This window comes from Rana temporaria, chromosome 10 (assembly GCF_905171775.1).
Source record: "Rana temporaria chromosome 10, aRanTem1.1, whole genome shotgun sequence".
NCBI lineage: Eukaryota > Metazoa > Chordata > Amphibia > Anura > Ranidae > Rana > Rana temporaria.
The window spans coordinates 38640708-38666017 of record NC_053498.1 but is presented as its reverse complement, the minus strand read 5'-3'; the positions used below and the strand labels follow the sequence as shown (position 1 = coordinate 38666017).

General features: G+C 44.2%; 1 protein-coding gene across 2 annotated transcripts in view; it reads left to right on the top strand.

Annotated features, from left to right (window-relative positions):
* The window catches only part of POLD1 (DNA polymerase delta 1, catalytic subunit), a 320901-nt gene that overhangs the window by 232465 nt on the left and 63126 nt on the right, over positions 1–25310 (top strand). For both annotated transcript variants that reach the window (XM_040327564.1, XM_040327565.1), the window contains exons 23-24: positions 13855–13987; positions 24898–25011. In XM_040327564.1, coding sequence (XP_040183498.1) covers positions 13855–13987; positions 24898–25011 — 247 coding nt within the window. The remainder of the gene's footprint in view (positions 1–13854; positions 13988–24897; positions 25012–25310) is intronic.

Genomic DNA, 25310 nt, shown 5'->3' with positions numbered 1-25310 from the left:
CCAGTGGTCAAGTCTTCCCTACTAGTTTCCCAAAGCCAGATTCAAGTCCAAAGGAGAAAGAAGATTTGCGGTCCAAGGTCCCAGACTATGGAACGCTTTACCAACCAGCATTCGATTGGAGGAGAACCACTTGGCCTTTAGAAGAAAGATCAAAACCCATCTCTTTTAATGACAAAGGAGAAAAGGGAAACGAGCGCCCAGAGGCGATTTAGTTTGCATGTGCTGCGCTATATACGTTTTTCACTCAGTTTCGCCAATCCTTTGGCTTCATCAGGGGATTTATGACGTGACCATCACAATGAAATGCTCTAGAAAGACAAAAATCATTTATCAATTTGTTCAATAATTACATAAGTGTAACATTGTTCACAATTATGTGTACTTATAGTTTGGCTAGGAAATGTGGCAGAGAAAATTAAGGCCCAGGTGCCAAAATACAGACCCCAAGAAAGGCCCAAAACGCCTGTAGAACCCCACATAGTGCAGGCAAGCACTATAAGCCCTGAGGGGTAAAAAGATGTTAAACATACCCAGAGCTGCCCAATGAACCAAGTAGGGAACCCAAGTCGACCTGAGAGCAAATACACATCCAGGAGCCCTCTGGTGGTTGCTATCTAGTGATAAAAAGATCAATATTCGGAGGGAAAAAAGGGGGGGGCACACATACAAGCTGTTGTAATTCCTATACCGTTCACCTGATTTGGATGTAAATACCCTCAAATTAAAGCTGAAAGTCTGCAGTTAAAGCAGATCTTGTTTGTTTCATTTCAAATCCATTGTGGTGCTGTATAGAGCCAAAAAGACTAGAATTGTGTCGATGTCCCAATATTTATGGACCTGACAGTAGATGAGAGATGAGGTACAATGGTGTGTCAAGGTGAATGGTGTCCATGATATGTCAATTGCGTAACAACCAGCTGGGGTGAAGCCTATATAGGGAGTGCTGCTCTAGCCCAGCACCCAACGTCACATAGGCGTACCTGGGGGGATGGAGGCGCAATTAGCCAAGGCAGGTGGATAAACCGGTGAAAGACACCAAAGTACAAATTGATGTATATTATTTGGTCTTTGTGAAAGTTATAGAGTAAACAAGCTGTGGTGCCAATATCTAAAAATGTATCACACCTGAAGTACTGATGGCCTATCTCATTTCTTGAGGCCCTAACATGCCAGAAAAGTACAAATACCCCCCAAATGACCCCTTTGTGGAAAGTAGACATTCCAAGGTATTTAGAAAGAGGCATGGTGTGTTTTTTGAAGTTGTCATTTTTTTCCCACAATTTTTTGCAAAATTAAGATTTTTTTTTTTCTCACAGAATTGTCATATTAGCAGGGTATTTCTCACACACAGCATATACATACCACAAATTACACCCCAAAACACATTCTGCTATTACTCTCGAGTATAGCGATACCACATGTGTGAGACTTTTACACAGCGTGGCCACATAGTTACATAGTTAGTCAGGTTGAAAAAAGACACAAGTCCATCCAGTTCAACCACAAAAAAATAAACAAACAAAATAAAAAACACAATACAATCCCATACACCCAACTCCATACCCACAGTTGATCCAGAGGAAGGCAAAAAACCCCAGCAGAGCATGATCCAATTTGCTACAGCAGGGGAAAAAATTCCTTCCTGATCCCCCGAGAGGCAATCGGATTTACCCTGGATCAACTTTACCTACAAATCTTAGTACTCAGTTATTTTATGTACATTTAGGAAAGAATCCAGGCCTTTCTTAAAGCAATCTACTGAGCTGGCCAGAACCACCTCTGGAGGGAGTCTGTTCCACATTTTCACAGCTCTTACTGTGAAAAAACCTTTCCATATTTGGAGGTGAAATCTCTTTTCCTCTAGACGTAAAGAGTGCCCCCTTGTCCTCAGTGTTGACCGTAAAGTGAATAACTCAACACCAAGTACACTGTATGGACCTCTTATATATTTGTACATGTTGATCATATCCCCCCTAATTCTCCTCTTCTCAAGAGTGAATAGATTTAGTTCTTCTAATTTTTCCTCATAGCTGAGCTCCTCCATGCCTCTTATCAGTTTGGTTGCCCTTCTCTGCACTTTCTCCAGTTCTCCGATATCCTTTTTGAGAACTGGTGCCCAAAACTGAACTGCATATTCCAGATGAGGTCTTACTAATGATTTGTACAGGGGCAAAATTATAGCTCTGTCTCTGGAGTCCATACCTCTCTTAATACAAGAAAGGACTTTGCTCGCTTTGGAAACCGCAGCTTGGCATTGCATGCCATTATTGAGCTTATGATCAACTAAAACCCCCAGATCCTTCTCCACCACAGATCCCCCCAGTTGTACTCCCCCTAGTATGTATGATGCATGCATATTCTTAGCCCCCAAGTGCATAACTTTACATTTATCAACATTAAACCTCATCTGCCACTCAGTCGCCCAATTAGACAGAGCATTGAGGTCGGCTTGTAAATTGGAGACATCCTGCAAGGACGTTATTCCACTGCATAGCTTGGTGTCATCTGCAAAGACAGGAATGTTACTTTTGATCCCAGACCCAATATCATTTATAAATATATTGAAAAGTAAGGGTCCCAGCACTGAACCTTGGGGTACACCACTGATAACATTGGACCATTCAGAGTAAGAATCATTAACCACGACTCTCTGAATTCTGTCTTTCAGCCAATTTTCTATCCATTTACAAACTGATATATCCAATCCTGTAGACCTTACCTTACACATGAGCCGTGTGTGCGGAACTGTATCGAACGCTTTTGCAAAATCCAAATATATCACGTCCACAGCCACTCCTCTGTCCAAGGTTTTACTTACCTCTTCATAAAAGGAAATCAGGTTTGTCTGACAACTTCTGTCTTTCATGAATCCATGTTGTCTGCTGCTTAAATAGTTTTTTTCCTGCAAGAACTCATCCATGTGGTCTTTTATTAAACGTTCCAGTATCTTCCCAACATACAGAGGCCCAACATGCAGGGAGCACCTTTTGGACGTTCTGGAGCACCCAGGCCAATTCTGACATTTCTCTCATATGTGGGCAGCACTTGCGTATGCGTTCGCTTCTGCATGCGAGCACACGGGGACAGGGGCGCTTTAAAATATATTGGGATCATCTCACCTCTAGGCTGGGAAGCCTGAAATAAAAAAAAAATTACGATCCTGGCTTTGATCGTAGCGGTGAGTCGGTAGAAGCACCGGAGGGCGGCGGGAGGGGGGACGACGTTCCCTCGCCTCCCGTAAGACGATCAAGCGGTGGAACATGCAATGTTGTACCCAAGTTAAATTTACGTCCTTTTTTCCCCACAAATTTTTCTTTTGCTGGTATTTGATTGCCCTTGCGATTTTTATTTTTTGTGATATAAACAGAAAAAGACCAACATTTTTGAAAAAATATATTTTCTACTTTTTGTTCTAAGAAAAATTTTATAAACTCAATTTTAAACATACGTTTAGGTTAAAATGTATTCAGCCACATGTCTTTTGTAAAACAAAATGTCAATAAGTCTATATTTATCGGTTTTTGCAAAAGTTATCGCATCTACAATCTAGAGTACATTTTCTGGAATTTACACAGCTTTTAGTTTGACTTCCTATCATTTCTTGAGGTGCTAAAATGGCAGGGCAGTACAAAACCCCTCCAGCGGCAATGTATTGACCAGCATACAAATTACTTTGGTCCACAATAGACCTATAGAGATCTTCCGTAAAAAACAGCTAATAAAAATCAAGTGCCGTAAAATCAACTGTTTCCACCTCAATTCTGGGTTGGCCAGTAAATGGGGGAAGTACGGGTGCTGCAGAAGTGGTGGGCTCCCAATTAGGATTGGCGAATTCTGCAGGAAGGACACTATGGGCACGATGGGCCTGTCTATGTCTTCTTGATGGCAGCGGGGCACTACTTGTGCTTGCCACCTCGCCAGCTTGAACTGCACTTATGGGACTCGCCACGTCACCAAGTGTTACTGCGGTGCTGGATGTATGACCAGGGTGTACTAGGCCGCTGGTGCTTGCCAGTTCACCAGAAGGATGAGCGGCACTTGTACTTCTCTGCTCCATACGAGAGCCCTGCGGTTCTTGCACCTCAACAGCAGAAGAATGGGGTCGGGTACGCCTGACCTTGGCAGGGACCTCAACTTCTTTGTCGGTGCTATCTGTCATGGAGCCGCTGAGCCTGAATCTAACAGATGAGTGACCTCCTCTTCAATATCTGTCATGCTCAGAAACGTGTAGACCTCTTCACTGGTGTACTTTCGATTTGACATTTTAGGGCACTAAATTTACCGGTACACTAGTAAGATTCACAGGTAAAAAAAGCACCTGACTGTCAGCAACTGTATAAAACGCTACCAAAAGCGATCAGGCCTGGCTCTGCGAATGCTGCAGTTGCGTGTTAAGTGTTTTGTAAGTGACAGTGATTGATCGATATTGCACTTGGGCGGAGGGGCAACTCCTACTGAAGCCCCAACTCCCCCCCCAAAAAAAATGACATGCTAAATGTGGCATGTAAGGGGGCAAGGAGTGGATTAAGCGGAAGTTCCACTTTTGTATGGAACTCCGCTTTAAGCGTTATTGACCCATGTGGTGTAGGTCCTATTAAGAAGGTGAGGGCACTGCATGCACATTAGTGGTGGAGCACGGGTGCTGTACAAGAACAGCGGAGATTGATTTTAAGTATACAGAGACTCTTTCACTAAGAAGAATCAAATTCACTGGGTTGTTTTGGTCCTTTATGATATCACAGTAAGACTTGTGTCTAAAAATCTTTTTCAAAATCCACTATTCGTTAACCACTTCCATACTGGGCACTTAAACCCCTTCCTGACCAGAGGACTTTTTGCGATTCGGCACTGCGTCGCTTTAACTGACAATTGCGCGGTCGTGCGACGTGGCTCCCAAACAAAATTAACGTCCTTTTTTCCCCACAAATAGAGCTTTCTTTTGGTGGTATTTGATCACCTCTGCGGTTTTTATTTTTTGCGCTATAAACAAAAATAGAGCGACAATTTTGAAAAAAAATAAAATATTTTTACTTTGTTGCTATAATAAATAGCTCAATTTTTTTTTTTACGTTTATTTTTAATCCTCAGTCTAGGCCGATACGTATTCTACATATTTTTAGTAAAAAAAAAAAAAATCGCAATAAGCGACTGGTTTGCGCAAAAGTTATAGCGCCTACAAAATAAGGGACAGAATTATTATTATTATTTTTTTTTTTTTTTTACTAGAAATGGCGGCGATCTGCGATTTTTATTGGGACTGCGACGTTATGGCGGACACGTCGGACACTTTTGACACATTTTTGGCGCCATTCACATTTATACTGCAATCAGTGCTATAAATATGCACTAATTACTGTATAATTTTTTTTTTTACTAGAAATGGCGGCGATCTGCGATTTTTATTGGGACTGCAACGTTATGGCGGACACATCGGACACTTTTGACACATTTTTGGCGCCATTCACATTTATACTGCAATCAGTGCTATAAATATGCACTAATTACTGTATAAATGCTTTTTTTTTACTAGAAATGGCGGCGATCTGCGATTTTTATTGGGACTGCGACGTTATGGCGGACACATCGGACACTTTTGACACATTTTTGGCGCCATTCACATTTATACTGCAATCAGTGCTATAAATATGCACTAATTACTGTATAAATGTGACTGGCAGGGAAGGGGTTAACACTAGGGGGTGAGGAAGGGGTTAAATGTGTACCCTAATTAGTGTTCTAACTGTGGGGGAGGGGGGGTGACTGGGGGGGTGACCGATCTATGTCTCTATGTACAAGAGACACAGATCCGTCTCCTCTCTCCCCTGACAGCACCGCTGTCTGCGAGAGCCGGGAATGAGAGATGATCTCATATGTAAACATATGAGATCATCTCTCATTGGCCGCACAGATCGCCTAGGAAACGGCCGCTCCGATTGGCCGTTCACGGCGATCTGTGACTGGCTGTGTCCAAGGGACACGGCCAGTACAGAAGTTCCCCGCCGCGCGCTCGGGAGCGCGCGCGGGGAACGTGTAAAGGAGAGGCCGTAAAAACACGGCCTGTTAGAGATTGGGAGCCGCGCTGAGGCCGTACAAAGTCGTACGGCCGTCAGCAAGTGGTTAAGTGATATTGTTTTGTTTACACATGTGATATATTTATGTGTGATGTTTATGTTTACTTATTTGTAGGGCAACATTTATTTATTTTATAGGATTACGTCCCTGAAAATGTCAATTGGGGCCCTTGCACTCTGGGCATGCTTTGTTATGTATGCAGGCTTACTGTGCTCACACAAAGCAGCCAATCAGTTTCAAACGATTAGAATAAAATTGATGAAAAGGGAAGTTTGGTTGATATGGATTATTGAACTATGACACTGTACAACGTGGTGGATCTAAACTGTCCAAAACAAATAGGTATAGAAATAAGCTAAGGAGTGCAGACAATCAAGGAAACATTGGGGTTGATTTGCCAAAGGAAAATGGACTTTGCGCTTTGTAAGTGCAGATGCATTCATTTTTCCCAGAGCTTGGTGAATGTTATGAAGATTCACTTTGTAAAGAATACACAATCGGGTGCAAGGAAAAAAAAAACACGTTTGCTTGCACATGATTGGATGATGGAACTTGGAGCTTTCCCACATTCAGTAAGCTCTGAGGAAAATGAATGCACATGCAAATTGCCTAGTCTATTTGCCTTTATTAAATCAACCCCATTATGTCATTATGAATGCGAAAAAGAACCGAGTAAGCTGGATATAAAGTCTGCACCAGTCAACTGATTAATATATATTTCTAAAGGTGCTATTGACATGAAATGTTCACCACGTGTCTGTAACAACCCATGCAATCCACACAGACAAAGAAACCAAAACAAATAAGTTCAGAAAGTAAGTTATGTGTATTAAAATGGAATGACACAGGGAAAAAGTATTAAACACGCTAGCTGAAATGTATTTAGTACTTCGTACACAATTCCTTGTTGGTAATGACAGCTTCAAGATGCCTCCTGTATGGAGAAACTAGTCGCATGCATTGCTCAGGTGTGATTTTTTTTTTTGTCCTATTCTTCCACTCAAACAGTCTTCACATTTTAAAGGTTTAGTGGGCCTCTTCTATGAACTTTCATCTTTAATTCTTTCCATAGATTTTCTATTGGATTCAAGTCAGGTGGTTGACTGGGCCATTCTGGCAGCTTTATTTTCTTTATTTGAAACCAATAGGGATCATAGTCTTGCTGAAATATCCACCCTTCATCATCCCGGTTAGATGGCAGCTGATTTTTATCAAGAATATCTTGGTACATTTTTCCCATTCATTCTTCCTTCAATGATATAAAGTTTGCCAGTACAGTATGCCCCACACCATGATGTTCCCACTTCACTGTTGATATGGGGGTGTTTTGGGGCTTATGTACAGTGCCAATTGACCTTCAAACATGGTGTGTACTATGGCATCCAAAGAGTTTAATTTTGGTCTCATCTGACCAGACTATATTCTCCCAGTATTTCACAGGCTTGTCTAAATGTTGTGCAGCAAACTTTAAACAAGCTTCAATGTGCTTTTTCTTCAGCAATGGAGTCTTGCGTGGAGAGTGCATACAGGCCATGGTAGTTGAGTGTTTTCTTGAAACAATTGTACCTGCTATTAGGTCTTTCTGAAGCTCTCCACAAGTGGTCATTGGCTCTTGGATAACTCTTCTGATAATTCTTTTCACTCCTCTGTCAGAAATCTTTCATGAAGCATCTGGTCGTGGCTGGTTTACGGTGAAAAATTATGATCTTTCCACTTCGGGATTGTGGCCCCAACAGTGCCTACAGGAATATTTAGAAATTCCAGTAGGCACAATGCCATAAGTATGTTTCGCAAAAATGTTGCAAGGTCTTGAGAGCTCTGTGCTTTTACCAACCATGAGATGTTTCTTGTGTGACACCTTGGTAATGAGACACCTTTTATAGGCCACCAGTTGAGACTGAAACAGCTGATATTATTCTGCACTGATGAGGGACAGGATTGTTTTCTGATTACTGATGGAATTCAGCTGGTGTCTTGGCTTTTTTTGCCTTTTTTTTTTACCTCCTTGTTTTCATGTGTTTAATACTTTTTCCCTGTGTCATTCCATTTTATTACACACAACCTTGTTTTGGTTAATTTGTATGTAGGGGTTGTATGGGTTATTTAACCAGCATGTGGTGAACAATTTCATGACAATAGCACCTTTAAAAAATATTTCTCTTTCATTCATGGACGGACACAGCTCCTTTATTCTTGACAGTAGGGTTATATGCCATCTATCAGGAGAGGACTAGGCAGACATGTTAAACAGTTAAAAACATGTAACAGCAGCAAGGCAGAACAGTACCACACAGGGAGAGGTCCCTCTGTCTATAACCCCTCACCTTGCATATAGAATCTCCGTTTTTTTTCTGCCTAGCATAGGAGAAGGACCTGGCTCCCTGTTTTTCCTTTTTTTTTTTTTTTTTTTTTTTTTATCCTGTGATCTACTATCAACTGCCGGCTGGGTGACAGGCTGGATAATATGGATCCTTGTAGTCTCCCTAGCCTGGCCATCAAGCGTGTGCAGACCTTTAGCTATGCGCTGGGTCGGCCACAACATACCCCATTGCTCCAGAAGTGGCCGGTGAGCTATATGCTCCGGGGCACACACATGACCGGGCTACTGCTGTCCGAGTCACAGTCAGCTGTGGCCGACAGCCACTCCGTACTGCTCAGGTGATGAATCTTTCTGGAATGCGTCCAGCAGTCCCCGCAGGACGGGTAAGTAGAGTTCCCTATGTGTCGGGAGAATGGAACAGCTGGGCATTCCTGGGGAGGTCGATTAGGGGGTCCCTCACTCTCCCTTTTTTCTCTCCCTGTCCTTTCCCTCCTTCCCATGCTCTGTGGTGGCTGGGCCTGCTGCTTACCTGACCGGGGGTCCTCTGGGGGGGCTCCAGGTCCTGACTGGGGGCTGCGGTTGGTTTCTGGGGTCCGCTCTGTGGGTTGTCGCCTTGTATGCCATGTTGGGGGCCTCCGCAGCCTTTTCTTTTACCTCAGGAACGATCGGCAGCCATTTTTTATGAGCCGGCGCCATTTTCTTGTAGCCACACTGGTTCTAATACAGCTGGCGGCGATTTTCTTGTAGCTTGTGCTCTTCTTTTTTTTTTTTTTTTTTTTTTCTGAGGTGGCCGGTGGCCATTTTCTTGTAGCCTAGCTTGGTTTTGGCCTCTAGCGCTGAAAAATTTCTTTCTGAACGGCGCAAACAGCACAGTACACCTCAGACGCAACAGAACACCTCAGGCACAGACCTGCAGGAGAAAGAGCGGACCACAGCACTACGCAGAACCGGGGTCAGGGTGGTGAGTCCTCTGGGGGGCCCCTGGGTCTGTAGCAGCTAGGAGGGGGGACCTTTCCTGTGGTAGAAACCGGTGCCCCTGCACCTGCCGTGCCTGTGGACGCTTTGTCGGCGGTCTTGGAATCTTTTGTTGCCAGGGTGGAAGTGGTGTGTGGGCGCAAGGGGGGGTAAAAAACGCCCCCTCCCCCCACCATCTTCTGGGGAAAGCTCTGATTCAGACTCGGGCCTGGCTGTGGCACACGGCCCCTGTTCTGACATGGAGGATACGGACCAGGACCATTCGGACAGTGAGGATGACTCCGTGTCTGGGTCAGCGCAGGAAAGGGCGCTTGTTGGAGCACTTATCGCAGTGCGTGAGACCCTCAAACTGGAGGACACGGCAGGGGCATCTACTGAAGTGTCAGTCCCTTTTGGGTCCCACAAGCCAGCCCACACTGTTGAGGTGTTTCCCTACTTAACTTATTTTGATAAGTTTATATACAAAGAATGGGAACGACCGCAGAGGGCCCTTTCAGTCCCAAAACGCATGGCGGTCCATTACCCCTTTGAGGAGAGTCTCCTGAAAAAATGGGCATGTCCCCCAATTGTGGACCCCGTTATCCAGGTTAAACAAGGTAGCCACGATTCCAGTAGAGTGGGCCCCCTGCTTTTAAGGACTCTGCAGGTAGGAGGGCCGAGGCGGTGGCCCGGTCCATGTTCACGGTGCTGGGGGTCATCATTGCGGCCAGTATTGGCCACGGCTCTGGTGTCAGACACTTACAGAATGGGCAAAATTCATGCACGGCGAGTTGGAAAAGCAACAGGCTTTCCCGGTCTGCGTGGAACTGGCCGACCAGTGCATATCCTCAAGTATGTCTGGGATGCGGCCTTCGATAAAGCTTCCTCGCTTTCCAGAGCCTCACTATCTGCTGTGGTGCTACGTCGCCTGATTTGGCTGAAATGCTGGTCTGCGGACCAGACTTTCAAGAAGGCTCTGGCGGATTTGCCCTTCCAGGGGGAGAGGCTATTTGGAGCCTCGCTGGATGACATTATTAAAAATGTCACTGGGGGGTAAGAGCACGCTGCTCCCACAATCCAGAAAAGATAAGGAGCCACGCCGTATGGCCGGCCCCTCCTTTTTCGCTCAGAAGCGTTTTTTTCGTCAGTCCGGGCCCACAGGTAAACGTTCCCAGGCCGACAAGGGGCCAGCGGAGGGACAGAAGCCCTTGGGTTCACAAGCCAAACAAGCCTGCGAACAAATCTGCGACAGCATGAAGGTTCCCCCCCCCCCGCCTGACTCTTGGGTGGGGGGTCGCCTTCGCGAGTTTGCTGCTTGATGGACCTCCCTGCTTTCTGACCAGTGCGTTTGCGAAGTGGTTTCATCAGGGTACAAGATAGTTTCTTTCTTGTCCACCAAACAGATTTATTTTTTTCCCTCAAACCATCTTCTTCTGGCTCGTCGGAACACCCTGTTTGGGGCAGTGCAGGACCTGCTGAGGCACGGGGTAATAGTGCCTGTGCCGCTGCCGGAAAGGTTTCAGGGATTCTACTCCAATCTGTTTGTAGTCCCAAAAGATCCTGGATCTCAAGGCCCTCAACACCTTTGTAAAAGTATGAAGGTTCAGGATAGTCCGTTCGCTCTGTGGACGCTGCTCTCCATCCGGGGTATTTTCTGGCATCCTTGGACATCAAGGACGCATACTTGCATGTCCCCATATGTGTCAGGCATTAGAAATGTCTGCGATTTGCAGTCGGGGACGACCACTACCAATTTGTGGCTTTTTGGCCTGGCTTCGGTACCAAGGGATTCTGGCTGAGACAGCAAGGAATCGCTATTGTGGCCTATCTGGATGACCACCTTCTGAGAGCAGATTCAGACTCAGAATTAGAGGAGGATGTGGCGATTGCCAGTCAGACCCTTCAAGAGTTTGGTTGGGTACTCAACCTCCAGAAGTCAGTGTTGGTGCCGACTTAGCGCCTGGATTACCTGGGCTTGATTCTGGACTCCTCCAGAGGCAAGGGTTTTTCTCCCTTTTGGAAAAGTTGCAGACTGCGGTGAATCTGTTGACATCCCGCAGGTGGTCATCACTGCGCTTTTGCATGCCAGTCCTTGGTCTCATGGTAGCCACCTTCAAGGCGATAGCATATGCGCAATTCCACACAAGTTTTGCAAAAGGAGATCCTGTCCAAATGGGACAAATCTCCGTTGTCCCTGGATTGTCAAATCGTTGGTGGCTCCGTGTGGACAGTATCGGCTAACCTATGCCATTCCCCCACTGAAACGTCTTCCTCGTCTGCTCCGCAGAGTGGAGACCGTCCCTGGTACGCCGACCTCGTACACCTGGTGGCAGATGTTCCTTGGAAACTGCCAATGCGAGAGGACCTTCTGTCACAAGGTCCTATACTTCATCCTGCTTTACAGTCGCTGGCTTTAACGGCATGGCTGAAAGTCAGGTACTAAGGGAACGAGGCCTGTCTTACTTGGTAATTTCTACCATGCTGAGGGCACAGAATTCATCTTCTCGGAAAATGTATAATCGCACGTGGAAGGCCTATATCTCTGTGTGTGGGGCTGGAGTGGCGTCCACGGACATATTCAGTTTCCAGGATCCTGCTGTTTTTACAGCGTGGAGTGGATCAAAAACTTGCCTTAGGCACCATTAAGGGGTGCAAGGGGTTCAACATGTGGCCCCTCCGGTTCGTCCACCACTACCTCCGTGGGATTTGAATTTGGTGCTCTCGGTACTTCATAAACCTCCCTTTGAGAACATCAGAGAGATTTCCCCTTTGACGCTCTCTCAGAAGGTTGCCTTTCTGGTGGCTATTACATCAGTCAGGAGGGTTTCTGAGCTGGCGGCCTTGTCTTGCAAGTCTCCCTACTTAATCCTCCACAAGGATAAGGCGGTGCAGCCTTCGTTTGTTCCGAAGGTTGTTTCGGCTTTTTATCTAAATGAGGACATTGTGCTTTCATCCTTGTGTCCTCAGCTGTTGCATCCCAAAGAGGTTGCTTTACATTCCTTGGACGTGGTCTGAGCTCTGCGGGTGTATCTGCTACGGCTCAGTTTCGGAGGCGAGCGCCTCCCTTCCCTGTCACGGCACATTCAACCAGGGCAATAGGTGCCTCCTGGGCCTTCCGACATCAAGCGTCTGTCTCACAGGTGTGTAAGGCGGCGACCTGGTTGTCTGTTCACACTTTAATTAAGTTTTACAAGGTTCATGTGCATGCATCTGCGAATGCTTGCTTCAGCCGCAAAGTTTTGCAGGCTGCTGTTTAAGGTTGGAACTCCTCTTGTTTTGGGTGGAAGTTTGTTTGCTTGCTGTTCCCACCCCTCGTTTTTTTGACACTGCTTCGGGACATCCCTACTGTCAAGAATAAAGGAGAGGTGTTCGTCCATGAACGAAAGAGAAAATAGGATTTTTTGTACTCAACGTAAAATCCTTTTTTCTGAAGTACATGGACGGACACACCACCCACTTCTCCTTTTTATGTTTGTACCGTTTTTTGACAAACTGAGCCGCTAGATGCAGGGTGAGGGGTTATAGCCAGAGGGACCACCCCCTGGGTGGTACTGTTCAGCCTTGCTGTTATGTTTTTAACTGTTTAACATGCCTCCCTAGTCCTCTCCTGATAGACAGCATATAACCCTACTGTCAAGAATAAAGGAGCTGTGTCCGTCCATGAACTTCGGAGAAATGGATTTTACGGTGAGTACAAAAATCCTATTATTTACCTAGACAAATGGTGACGTGTTCAATACTTATTTTACCCGCTGTATGTATCATTTATTACAATAGGAATCTTTAAATGAAGGGATTTTTAGAAACTGTGACCTTTCCCTATCGGTTTTAGACATCTTCAAGCTCTCCTCACCAGCTTATATAACCAGTGGTACCCCTATTCTATAGGTTATATTAATCCATGCTAATCAATGTAAAGATATACAAATAAACATGTATTCTAGCAGCTGTATAGATAAGAATCAATAGATAAACGTCGTCTGGAGTAGCCCTCTACTTTTTTGGTATCCCTTGTACTGTTGCTTATAGTGCTTGGTAGACCAATGTCCAACCTATGACACACAAGGGTTCCAAGAGCACCATTTTATTGTATGGTCATGCTGTGATTTTTTTTTTTTTTTTCATAGCTGCTACACAGTAATAGTTTAACGCTCGGTCCATATATGAGAATTGAATGCGTTTTTAACTGTAAATGTGAACGACTTTCAATGCAGCCGGGTCACACATGTGCGGGCGGCCATGGTGCGGTTTTAAAAGGGGACCTGTGCATTTTTTGGTCCTGTTAAGGTGCGATTTCAGATAAAAATTTGCACCGAAATCACAGCTGGATCCGGTGAACACTGGCACTGGACTGCCGCACTGAAACCACGGCTGCATTTGTGTGTGAACTCTGGCTTAAATTTATACCTGACAAATACTTTCTCCTCTGATAAGCCCATTTAAGAAGCTATCAAATTACTTGGATGAAGATAATGATACTTGTCTCTCCACATTACTTAATTTTGCAGGACCCTATTTATGTACTTGAAAATAACATACCTATTGACACACGATATTACTTGGAGCAGCAACTGGCCAAACCCCTGCTGAGAATCTTTGAACCCATACTGGGGGAGTCCAAGGCTGAAACCATACTTCTAAGTGAGTACTATTTGCAGCACCCCATGTAATACAATGTAATAATTGCACAACTGACCCGTAAGTGTTTTATTTTAGCAAACACCCAGATAAAAGCATCAAGTGCTGAAGGAGAAGTTACATTTTTAATGCATACATGCAGCTGTTTGTCTGATGTATCAATTTAACTTTTCAGTGAATACAGTGTTCCAGGAAGACTTTTTTTTTTTAAACCCTTTAAAGCCGACTGTAGGCCAAATATGCGTTATCTGCTTGAAGGGTTATACCAGGATGATGCGTGTACCGTTTTTTAGAGCCAGCGGTTGGCTTTTTAGTGAAAACAACTGATGAGGATAAAAGCCGCTCGGCTGTTATCCTAATGAGCAGGAGGGGATTTTTTAACCACTTGCTTACTGGGCACATATACCCCCTCAGCTTTCAGCACTGCGTCGCTTTAAATTAAAATTGCGCGGTCGTGCGACGTGCCTCCCAAACAAAATTCAAGTCCTTTTTTTCCCCACAAATAGAGCTTTCTTTTGGTGGTATTTGATCACTTCCTGCAGTTTTTATTTTTTGCGCTATAAACAAAAAAATAGCGACAATTTTGAAAAAAAACTATTTTTACTTTTTGCTATAATAAATATCCCTTTTTTTTTTTTTTAAACTATTTTTTTTCTCAGTTTAGGCCGATACGTATTCTACATATTTTTGGTATAAAAAAAATCGCAATAAGCGTTTAGTGATTGGTTTGCGCAAAAGTTATAGTGGCTACAAAATAGGGATAGAATTCTGACTTTTTTTTATTTATTTTTTACTAGTAATATGACGATCTGCGAATTTTGTCAGGACTGCGATATTGCGGCGGACACTTTTGACACATTTTTGGGACTATTCACATTAATACAGCGAACGGTGCTATAAAAATGCATTGATTACTGTATAAATGTGACTGACAGGAAAGGGGTTAACACTAGGGGGCGAGGAAGGGGTTAAATGTGTATCCTGGGAGTGATTCTTACTGTGGGGGGAGGGGACTGACTGGGGGAGGTGACCGATGCTGTCTCCCTATGTACAAGGAACACAGCATCTGTTTCCTCTCCCTGACAGGACGTGGAGCTCTGTGTTTACACACAGAGCTCCACGTCCCTGCTCTGTCATTGCCGATCGCAGGTACCTGGCGGACATCGCAGCCGCCAGGCACGCGCATCTGCATCTCGGGGACGTGCCGGGTGCGCGCGCCCCAGTGGCCGGAGGACGCGAGGCCGTAAAAAGACGGCCTCCCAGATTTATAGAGCCACCTAGAGACCGTCTTTTTACTATGGCCCGGGTCTAAAGTAGTTAAAGAGTGAAAAAATAAAACTATTTAAAGCCCACAGTCCCTCCGTGCTCGCACGCAAAAGTAAATGCATACATAAGTCGAGCCCGCAAATGTTAACATTTAAGCCAAACGTGTGAGGTATCGGTGTGATCGTTGGAACAAGAGCAATAATTCTAGCACAAGACCTCCTCTGTAACTCTAAACTAGTAACCGCTAAAAATGTTGCCTATGTTTAAGTACCGTAGTTTGTCGCCATTCCACGAGTGCATGCAATTTCAAAGCATGGCATGTTGGGCATCTACTCGGTGTAACATCATCTTTCACATTATACCAAAAAATTGGGTTAACTTTACTGTTTTTTTTTTTATTATTATTTATTTACTTATTTATTCATGAAAGCGCAAATACCATGTGACATAAAAAATTTGTAACGATCGCCATTTTATTCTCTAGGGTCTCTGCTAAAAAAATATACAGTGGAACCTCGGATTATGCTCGTAATCAAAGTACTTGCATATCAAAGCGAGTTTCCCCATTGAAGTTGATGGAAATAAAAATAATTTGTTCTGCATCGACTTCAATGGCATGCAATACCGCATGTGGCCAGTGGTGGGGGGGTGCCGGAGAGCCTCGGAAAGGCTCGAGGACAGCTCGGCTGACCTTGGAAAGGCTCAGGAACTGAGTATTTCCGAGTCTTTCTGAGCAGCTCCGCTCGGCTCCAGCGCCCCCCCATTTTAGGCCAAAAGCGGTACTGCACACCACTGTGGCTTGAATCCTGCTCATCTTGCGAGACAATATTCGCAAACTGAGTCAGGAGTTTTAAAAATACAGTGCTCGTATTGCGAAACGCTCGTTAACTGCGTTACTCGCAATCCGAGTTTCCACTGTATGTTTGGGGGTTCTAAGTAATTTTCTAGCGAAAAATACGGATTTTAACTTTTAACCACTTAAGGACCGGACCAATATGCTGCTAAATGACCCAAGGGGTTTTTACAATTCGGCACTGCGTCGCTTTAACAGACAATTGCGCGGTCGTGCAACGTGGCACCCAAACAAAATTGGCGTCCTTTTTTTCCCACAAATAGAGCTTTCTTTTGGTGGTATTTGATCACCTCTGCGGTTTTTATTTTTTGCGCTATAAACAAAAATAGAGTGACAATTTTGAAAAAAATTCAGTATTTTTTACTTTTTGCTGAGGAAAAATTTCCTCAGTTTAGGCCGATACGTATTCTTCTACCTATTTTTGGTAAAAAAAATCGCAATAAGCGTTTATCGGTTGGTTTGCGCAAAATTTATAGCGTTTACAAAATAGGGGATAGTTTTATTGCATTTTTATAATTTTTATTTTTTTACTACTTATGGCGGCGATCAGCGATTTTTTTCGTGATTGCGACATTATGGTGGACAATTTTGACACATTTTTGGGACCATTGTCATTTTCACAGCAAAAAATGCATTTAAATTGCATTGTTTATTGTGAAAATGACAGTTGCAGTTTGGGAGTTAACCACAGGGGGCACTGAAGGAGTTTCGTTTCACCTAGTGTGTGTTTACAACTGTAGGGGAGTGTGGCTGTAGGTCTGACGTCATCGATCGTGTCTCCCTATAAAAGGGATCACACGATCGATGCAGCCGCCACAGTGAAGCCGTGTTTACACACGGCTCTCCCCGTTCTTCAGCTACGGGGACCGATCGCCGCACTCCATCGGCGATCGGGTCCGCAGGACCCGCGGTCCCGTTCACGGAGCTTCGGACCGGGTCGCGGGAGCGCGCCCGCGACCGGGTACTAGTACAGGACGTACCTGTACGTACATGTGCCCAGCCGTGCCATTCTGCCAACGTATATGTGCAGGAGGCGGTCCTTAAGTGGTTAAGGACCGCCACACACAGCTTTACGTAGACAGAATGGCACAGAAAGGCAAATGCGCGTACAGGTACGTCCCCTTTAATTTGCCGGCGCGCTCGCGACCCTGTCGCAAGCTCCTTGACCGTGCCACGTCACTCGATGTCCGACGGTGTCCCGCAATCGTGTCACGAAGCTGAAGAACAGGGAGATGTCAGTGTAAACACATGTCCCCGTTCTTCCTAGTGACATGTCACTGATCGAATGCTCTTTTTCATCGGGAACAGCTCGTAGCCACACCCCCTAACAGAATCACTCCCTAGAGCACATTTAACCTCTTCAGCTCCCCCTACAGGTTAACCCCTCCACTGCCAAGGTAATTTTTACAGTAATCGGTGCATTTTTATAGCACTGATCGCTGTAAAAATGACAATGACTGGGCACATAGGCGTACAGGAATGTCCCCTTTCCCCTTTAAATCGCGGCATTGTGGACGTGCACGCACCGCGGTCTCCGTTACCATGCCCGCGGGACCCACGGACTCAATGTCCGCTGGTGTTTCGCGATCAGGTCACGGAGAGGCAGAACGGGGGGGGGGGGAATCTCCCTGTTCTGCCTAGTGACAGGACACTGATCGTCTTCTCCCTCTCATCGGGAGCAGTGATCAGTGTCGTGTCACTGCTAGCCCATCCTTCCTACAGTTAGACACGCTCCCTAGGACACACTTAACCCCTTCAGCGCCCCCTAGTGTTTAACCCCTTCACTCAAACGGGGAGGAAGATTTGCCGAGTGATTTGCGATTTGGAAATCGCCCTTCCCATCATCATTGAATACCTCCCCGATCAATTATCACTTTCCCGGCGTTTTTCTGCGATTATGTCTAATCTGAGATACTCTGCAGAAATCATTTGGGGTCTAAAGCCATTCGCCTCAATACTACCAGCCCTCACCAAAAAAGCTCTAAGGAATGAGCAACTGTTAATCAATCGACGATCGACAGTCAGAAATTACACGCATTTACCCCAACCTAAGCACATATCATGCGATTTGGTCAATACAATGTCGGCAGTAAAACACAGACAAGAAATCCATGATTGCATTCTACAAAACGATTTAGACTGCCTTTTTATCACAGAAAGCTGACTCACAGCTGACTGTAACACCATTCTAGGAGAATTGGTGCCAGAGAATTATCGCATTCTAACAGAAAACAGAGTGGGGCAAAGAGGAGGAGGCCTGGCGGTGATCCACAAGACTCACCTCTCGATCACTAAACCAGGCCTTCAGTACTCGCTTCCATTTATGGAAACCCTCACTCTGCAACTGCAAACAAATCCCCAGGACACTGTTCACATACCACTATAGACCACCGGGTCCAAAAACGCACCTGCCCATGTCAATGACAGAGTTCATCTCCACCTATACCCTAACACCAAACATCTCCTGCTGCTCTGGGATTTTAACCTCTGGGCCAACTCCTCACATGACCCCGTCGCCGACGCCTGCATTGACCACTTGGAAGGATTAGGTCTGCAGCAACTAGTATGTGGGCCCACACATGCTTCAGGTCACACACTCGATCTCATTTTCAGAAAAGATCTGGAAATCAATATTCTGGAAAATGAGCCGCAACCATGGACTGATCACCATTCCATTAAATTCACAATCAACATAAACGCCCCCTCAAAAAAAACTGTAAAACTGGTGACAACACACTGGACTAGATCTCAGAAGAAGCTCCACTCGGAACTCTTCAAAACCACATTAGGGAACAAAATAAAAACAATCCAACTACATCAAACAGCCACAGAAACTCTTGATGCTATAAACAAGGCTCTGCTACAGTCAGCCGACTTAGTAACGCCAAAACGCACAACGTGCATCCGGAAAAACAACTCCAGCTGGTTCAACGACCAGCTGTCATTGCTAAAGCAAGAGCGCAGAAGAGCAGAAGCAACCTGGAAAAGAAGCTCTTCAGAGGAAAATCTCACCATTTATAAGATAATAACCAAAAAATACCATAAAGAAATCTTTATTGCCAAAAAAAATTTTTTTTCCAATGTCACCAATGACCTAAACCTCCCCCGAGAACTCTTCAATCTAGTTACCAAGACCATGAACCCAGTCTGTCTAGAAGCCCCTAATTCTGATTCACAAGAATTTTGCAACGAATTATGCAGATGACACACAAATGTATTTTCGCATCTGCAACAAAAAGGATCATTATCTTGGACTAGAGAAATGCCTTTCTTTGATAGAAAAGTGGATGACAAAGAGTAACCTTAAACTCAATGGCTCAAAAACAGAACTTCTCCTGTTTCAGGCCAATCGGAAGATTTATTCCGCCCATTCTGGGTCAATCCATCACCCCCAGCACCAAAGTCAAAAGTCTCGGTGTCATCTTTGACACCTACATGACAATGGATGCACAAATAGGGTCAGTAGTCAGCGGATCGACACCATCTGCTGCGCCTTCTACGCAGACTCGCTCCCTTTATCCCAAAAAAAGACATAGCAGTCATGGTGGGAACAATTATCAACTCCAGACTTGACTATGCAAATGCCCTCTATCTCCGACTCCCAAAATACCAAATCGCTCGTCTGCAAGTCGTTCAAAATACGGCCGCTCGACTTGTGACTGGGAAAAAACCATGGGAATCAATCTCACCTTCGTTGAGATCCCTTCATTGGTTGCCCGTAAAAGACAGAATCACTTTCAAAGCTCTCTGTCTAACCCATAAGTGTATTCTGGGAAATGCCCCCCAATACCTATGCGAGAAACTAAAAGCTCACAACACCAATTGCATTCTGCGATCCACCAACCGAAATCTACTCCAGATACCCAAAGCCAGATACAAGTCCAAAGGAAAACAAAGATTTGCGGTCCAAGGACCCAGACTATGGAACGCTCTACCAACCAGCTTCCGATTTGGAGGTAAACCACCTGGCCTTCAGGCGAAAGATCAAGACCCATCTCTTCTGAGGGCCCCTAGGAATGGATACCAAGCGCCCAGAGGCGATTCAGTTCGCATGTGTTGCGCTATATACGTTTCTCACTCACTCACTCACTGCCAGTGTCATTTACACAGTAATCGCTGCATTTTTATTGCACTGATCGCTGTATAAATGACAGTGGTCCCAAAATGGCGTCAAGTGTCTGATGTGTCCACCATAATGTTGCAGTCGCGCAAAAAAACGCAGATCGACAGCATTACTAATAAAAAAATTATGATAAAAATGCTATAAAACTATCCCCTATTTTGTAGACGCTATAACATTTGTGCAAACCAATCAATATACACTTATTGGGATTTTTTTTTTTTTTTTTTTTTAACAAAAATATGTAGAAGAATACGTATGAGCCTAAACTGTGGGGAAAAAAACGTTTTTTTTATATATTTTTGGGGGATATTTATTATAGCAAAAAGTAAAAAATATTCCTATTTCTTTTTCTAAATTTTTCCTTTTTTTTTTTGTTTAAAGTGCAAAAAGTAAAGATCGCAGAGGTGATCAGTATTTGATCACCTCTGCAATTTTTACTTTTTGCACTTTAAACCAAAAAAATATAAAAAATTATGAAAAAAAAAATAGGAATATTTTTTACTTTCACCAAATCACCAAAAGAAAGCTTGTTTGGGTGCAATGTCGCACGACCACGCAATTGTCAGTTATAGTGATGCAGTACCAAATAGCAAAAAGTGCTCTGGTCAGGAAAGGGGTAAATTCTTTCGGGGGTGAAGTGGTTAACCACTTCAATACATGGCACTTTACCCCCTTCCTGCCCAGGACAATTTCCAGCTTTTAACATTGTTGCACTTTGAATGACAATTGTGCGGTTATACAACACTGTACCCAAACAACATTTTTATAAATTTCTTCCCACAAATAGAGCTCTCTTATGGTGGTATTTGATCACCACTGGTGTTTTTTTATTTTTTGCTAAACAAACTAAAAAAGACTGACATTTTTGAAATAAATGTTTTATTTCTGTCATAAATTTATGTTTTTCCTTCACTGACGGGCACTGATGAGTGGGCACTGACAGGCGGCAGTGATAGGCAGCACTAATGATAAGGTACTGACATGTATTACTGATGGGTACTGATGTGGGCACTGATTGGCTCTTTTATGGGTACTGCCTGGCGTTGATAGGGCATTGACTGGCAGCTGATCTGCACCTCTCATGGGTGATTAACAGCACAGACCCTGTCTGACAGGGACAGTCGCCGATCGGCTCTCCCTGTCGGCACGAACCAAGGAAAGTCGTTTACTGGCACTTCCTGGTTCACGCTGTGATCAGCTATGATTGGTCACAGCTGATCACGTGGTAAGGAGCCTCCGTCAGAGGCTCCTTACTACGATTGGAGCTGCAGTGTGTCAGACTAACACACGACACCACTAATCGGCACGCGCCGGCATGTTATCCTGCTGGACGTCATATGACGCTCCGTCAGGATAACTGAACCACCGCCCGGCTGTCATTCTGTCATTCATAGGCCTGGCGGGCCAATAATTATTATTTTTTTTTTTCAAACAAGTTAAACAGTGTTGATCCCAGGATAGAGCCCTGTGGCGCATACAACACAGAGCCCTGTGGCGCACAAAAACTTCATAAAATAAGCCATTAATTACCAGCCTATGGGCATGCTCCTGCAACTAGTTTTCTATCCAGGTACATACAGCATCATCAATGCCAAAAAACCCTAATGTGTAAATTAACCACTTCCCGCCCGGCCTATAGCCGATTTACGTCCGGGTAGTGGTTATGAAATCCTGACAGGACGTTCCAGAACGTCCTGCAGGATTTCATGCCGCGCGCGCCCGTGGGGGCGCGCATCGCAGCGATCGGTGATGCGGGGTGTCAGTCTGACACCCTGCATCTCCGATCTCGGTAAAGAGCCTCCGGCGGAGACTCTCTACCATGTGATCAGCCGTGTCCAATCACGGCTGATCACGATGTAAACAGGAAGAGCCGTTGATGGCTCTTCCTCACTCGCGTCTGACAGACGCGAGTAGAGGAGAGCCGATCGGCGGCTCTCCTGACAGGGGGGGTTCGCGCTGATTGTTTATCAGCGCAGCCCCCCCTCGGATCGCCACATGGACCACCAGGGATGCCCACCCTGGACCACCAGGGTGGGCAAAATAAAAAAAAAGCCTGCAAAAAAAAAAAAAAAAGTAAAAAAAAATAAAATAAAAATAAAAGCATTCAAAAAAAGATGCCAATCAGTGCCCACAAATGGGCACTGACTGGCAACATCAGTGCCGCCCCACAGTGTCCATCAGTGCCACCCCACAGTGTCCATCAGTGCCACCCCACAGTGCCCATCCATGCCCAGTGCCCACCTATCAGTGCCCATCTGTGCCACCCATAAGTATCCATCAGTGCCACCCATAAGTGCCGCCCATGAGTGCCCATCTGTGCCGCCCATGAGTGCCCAGTGCCGCCTATGTGTGCCCATCAGTGCCGCCTATGTGTGCCCATCAGTGTCGCCTTTGTGTGCCCATCAGTGCCGCCTATGTGTGCCCATCAGTGCCGCCTATGTGTGCCCATCAGTGCCGCCTATGTGTGCCCATCAGTGCCGCCTATGTGTGCCCATCAGTGCCGCCTATGTGTGCCCATCAGTGCCGCATACCAGCGCCGCCAATCAGTGCCACCTCATCTGTGCCCGTCAGTACTACCTCATCGATGTCCATCAGTGCCATCTCATCGATGTCCATCAGTGCCATCTCATCTGTGCCCATTAGTGCTGCCATATCAGTGCCCGTAATTGAAAGAGAAAACGTATTTACAAAAAAATTAACAGAAAAAACTAAAAACGTAATTTTTTTTTCCAAATTTTCAGTCTTTTTTTAGTTGTTGCGCAAAAAATAAAAATCGCAGAGGTGATCAAATACCACCAAAAGAAAGCTCTATTTGTGGGGAAAAAAGGACGCCAATTTTGTTTGGGTACAGTGTAGCATGACCGCGCAATTGCCATTCAAAGTGCGACAGTGCTGAAAGCTGAAAATTGGCTTGGGCGGGAAGCTGCGTAAGTGCCTGGTATGGAAGTGGTTAAGCATTTGTGGGGTACTGTATCAAATGCCTTAGCGAAATCTAGATTCACTGCATCCAAAGGTCTTAGCCTATCCAAATTACAACTTACCTGCTAATAGGTTGGTCTGGCAAAAATGTTCTTTCATAAATTCGTGGTGATTACTACTAATGATACTATTTTTATCAGCAGATTCTTGTATATTGTCCCTTATGATAATTTTCAATAGTTTACATACTGAATGTTAATCTGACTAGTCTGTAGTTTCCAGGTATAGATCTTGTCCCTTTTTTGTAAATTGGTACCACGTTTGCTTTTTGCCAATCTGCTGGTACCTTTCCAGTCAGTAAGTTGTCCATAAAAAGGAATAATGGTCTGGCTATAACATATTTGTTGTCTAGTATACTGGAAAGCACTGATGAATATACTAATTTATTATATCCCTAAAGTACTCCTACATTTCTTCAGTGTTGTCAATCTATATTTAAATTATATTTAAATATATTTAAATTTAAAGCATCACTAAACCCACGTCATAAAAAAACTATCAATAAATCGTGTATTACATGCTGTTAATTTTTACTCAGTCACTGAGACTAGTTTTCTGTATTCTGCAAAAAACCTGATTGATACTGCTGCTCTCGATCTCCATCTTATTTTCATGTCCCCAATTCAGCTAAGGGTTTTGCAGCTGTGGTGGCAACTCTGCACATGCTCAGATTTCAGTGAGTTTCTATGCTTCCCTATCACATCTGAGCCACGTAGGTGTATACACAGTAGTAAATGACATCCCACTCCCTCCCTCCTCCATGCCCACTAACAAGCTAAACACAATGGGGGTGGGATATTGCATGTAGATTAATGGCAGATTTACCTCTTATTGTAAGACAAAGGCTGGAGGGGCACAGCCTGTGACTGGCAGAAATCTGCCCACACCTTATGTCCACAAAATAGAAAAGATTTGATTTCAAATATATATTTGTATGACACTTTAAAACGGTTTATTGATACTTATTCATTTTTACTCTGTATTCCAGAGTCTTTTGTTGTTTTTAAAAAAATGTGACCAATAGCAGAGGACTAGACATTCCTCCTGCATTTGTTTCCCTGCATACAGGCTGGGAAAGATCTCTGGGCCATGTGACAGCTGTATATCAATTAGGAGAAAGTTACTTCCACATATTTATTTTAAAATAATTATAGTGCCATCATCCAAATATTAAAAGAGACAAGGACAATGTCAATTAAAAAGTGTGTGTTTAGTATAACTTTAAAGCCAACTGCATTATATGCTATTTTGTTATCTATATGTGGATATGTGCCTTCATGTCTTCAAATATATTCTATTACAAATAAAAACAAAATGGTACAATATTAAAATTTTCTTGTTTGTGGGGCACTAGTTTTAGGGGAGTGATTCTGTTTCGCCACTCTAGAAGTATCTGAGGACATTGCTTTGTATTGGATACACTTTTAGCTGAAGAATGTTTGCATCTGCCTGTCCATAACTGGACATTTCAATTCCATTCAGGTCTGCTTGTCAGTTTTTCTGGCTGATATGAATAGAAAAGCAATTGTAAAGTACCCTGAATTAATTTCTGATGAGTATCAGAAACATATGTGTTGCTTAGTAAGTTTTGAACAACGTTGTATTTTTTTAATCTTGTCAGTATTGATTACAGAAAGAAAACCTAACCAATACCTGGTATTGTCTGATATTAGCTATGTGTTTTATCAACAGAGGGAGAACATACTCGTTGCAAGACAGTCCTTACTTCAAAAGTTGGTGGCCTCATGGCATTTGCCAAGAAACGCAGTACCTGTATCGGGTGTAAAGCCTCATTAACTCACGATGGTAAGACAACCGTTAATGACTAATTGCTCAATATGTGTGCTGCTTAGTACCCTTTATTTAGAACGCCAAGTGCAAATCATTGGGTAGCACAATGTGAAATGGTGTACAGTAAAACCCTGGATTGCGAGCATAATTCATTCCAGAAATATGATTTTAATCCAAAGCACTTGTATATCAAAGCAAATTTCTCTGTAAAAAATAATGGAAACTCAAGTGATTCATTCCACAACTATTTATTCATAGGTCCTTCATCCATATAAAAATATTATAGCATTGTGATAGGTTGTGTAACTGTAAAA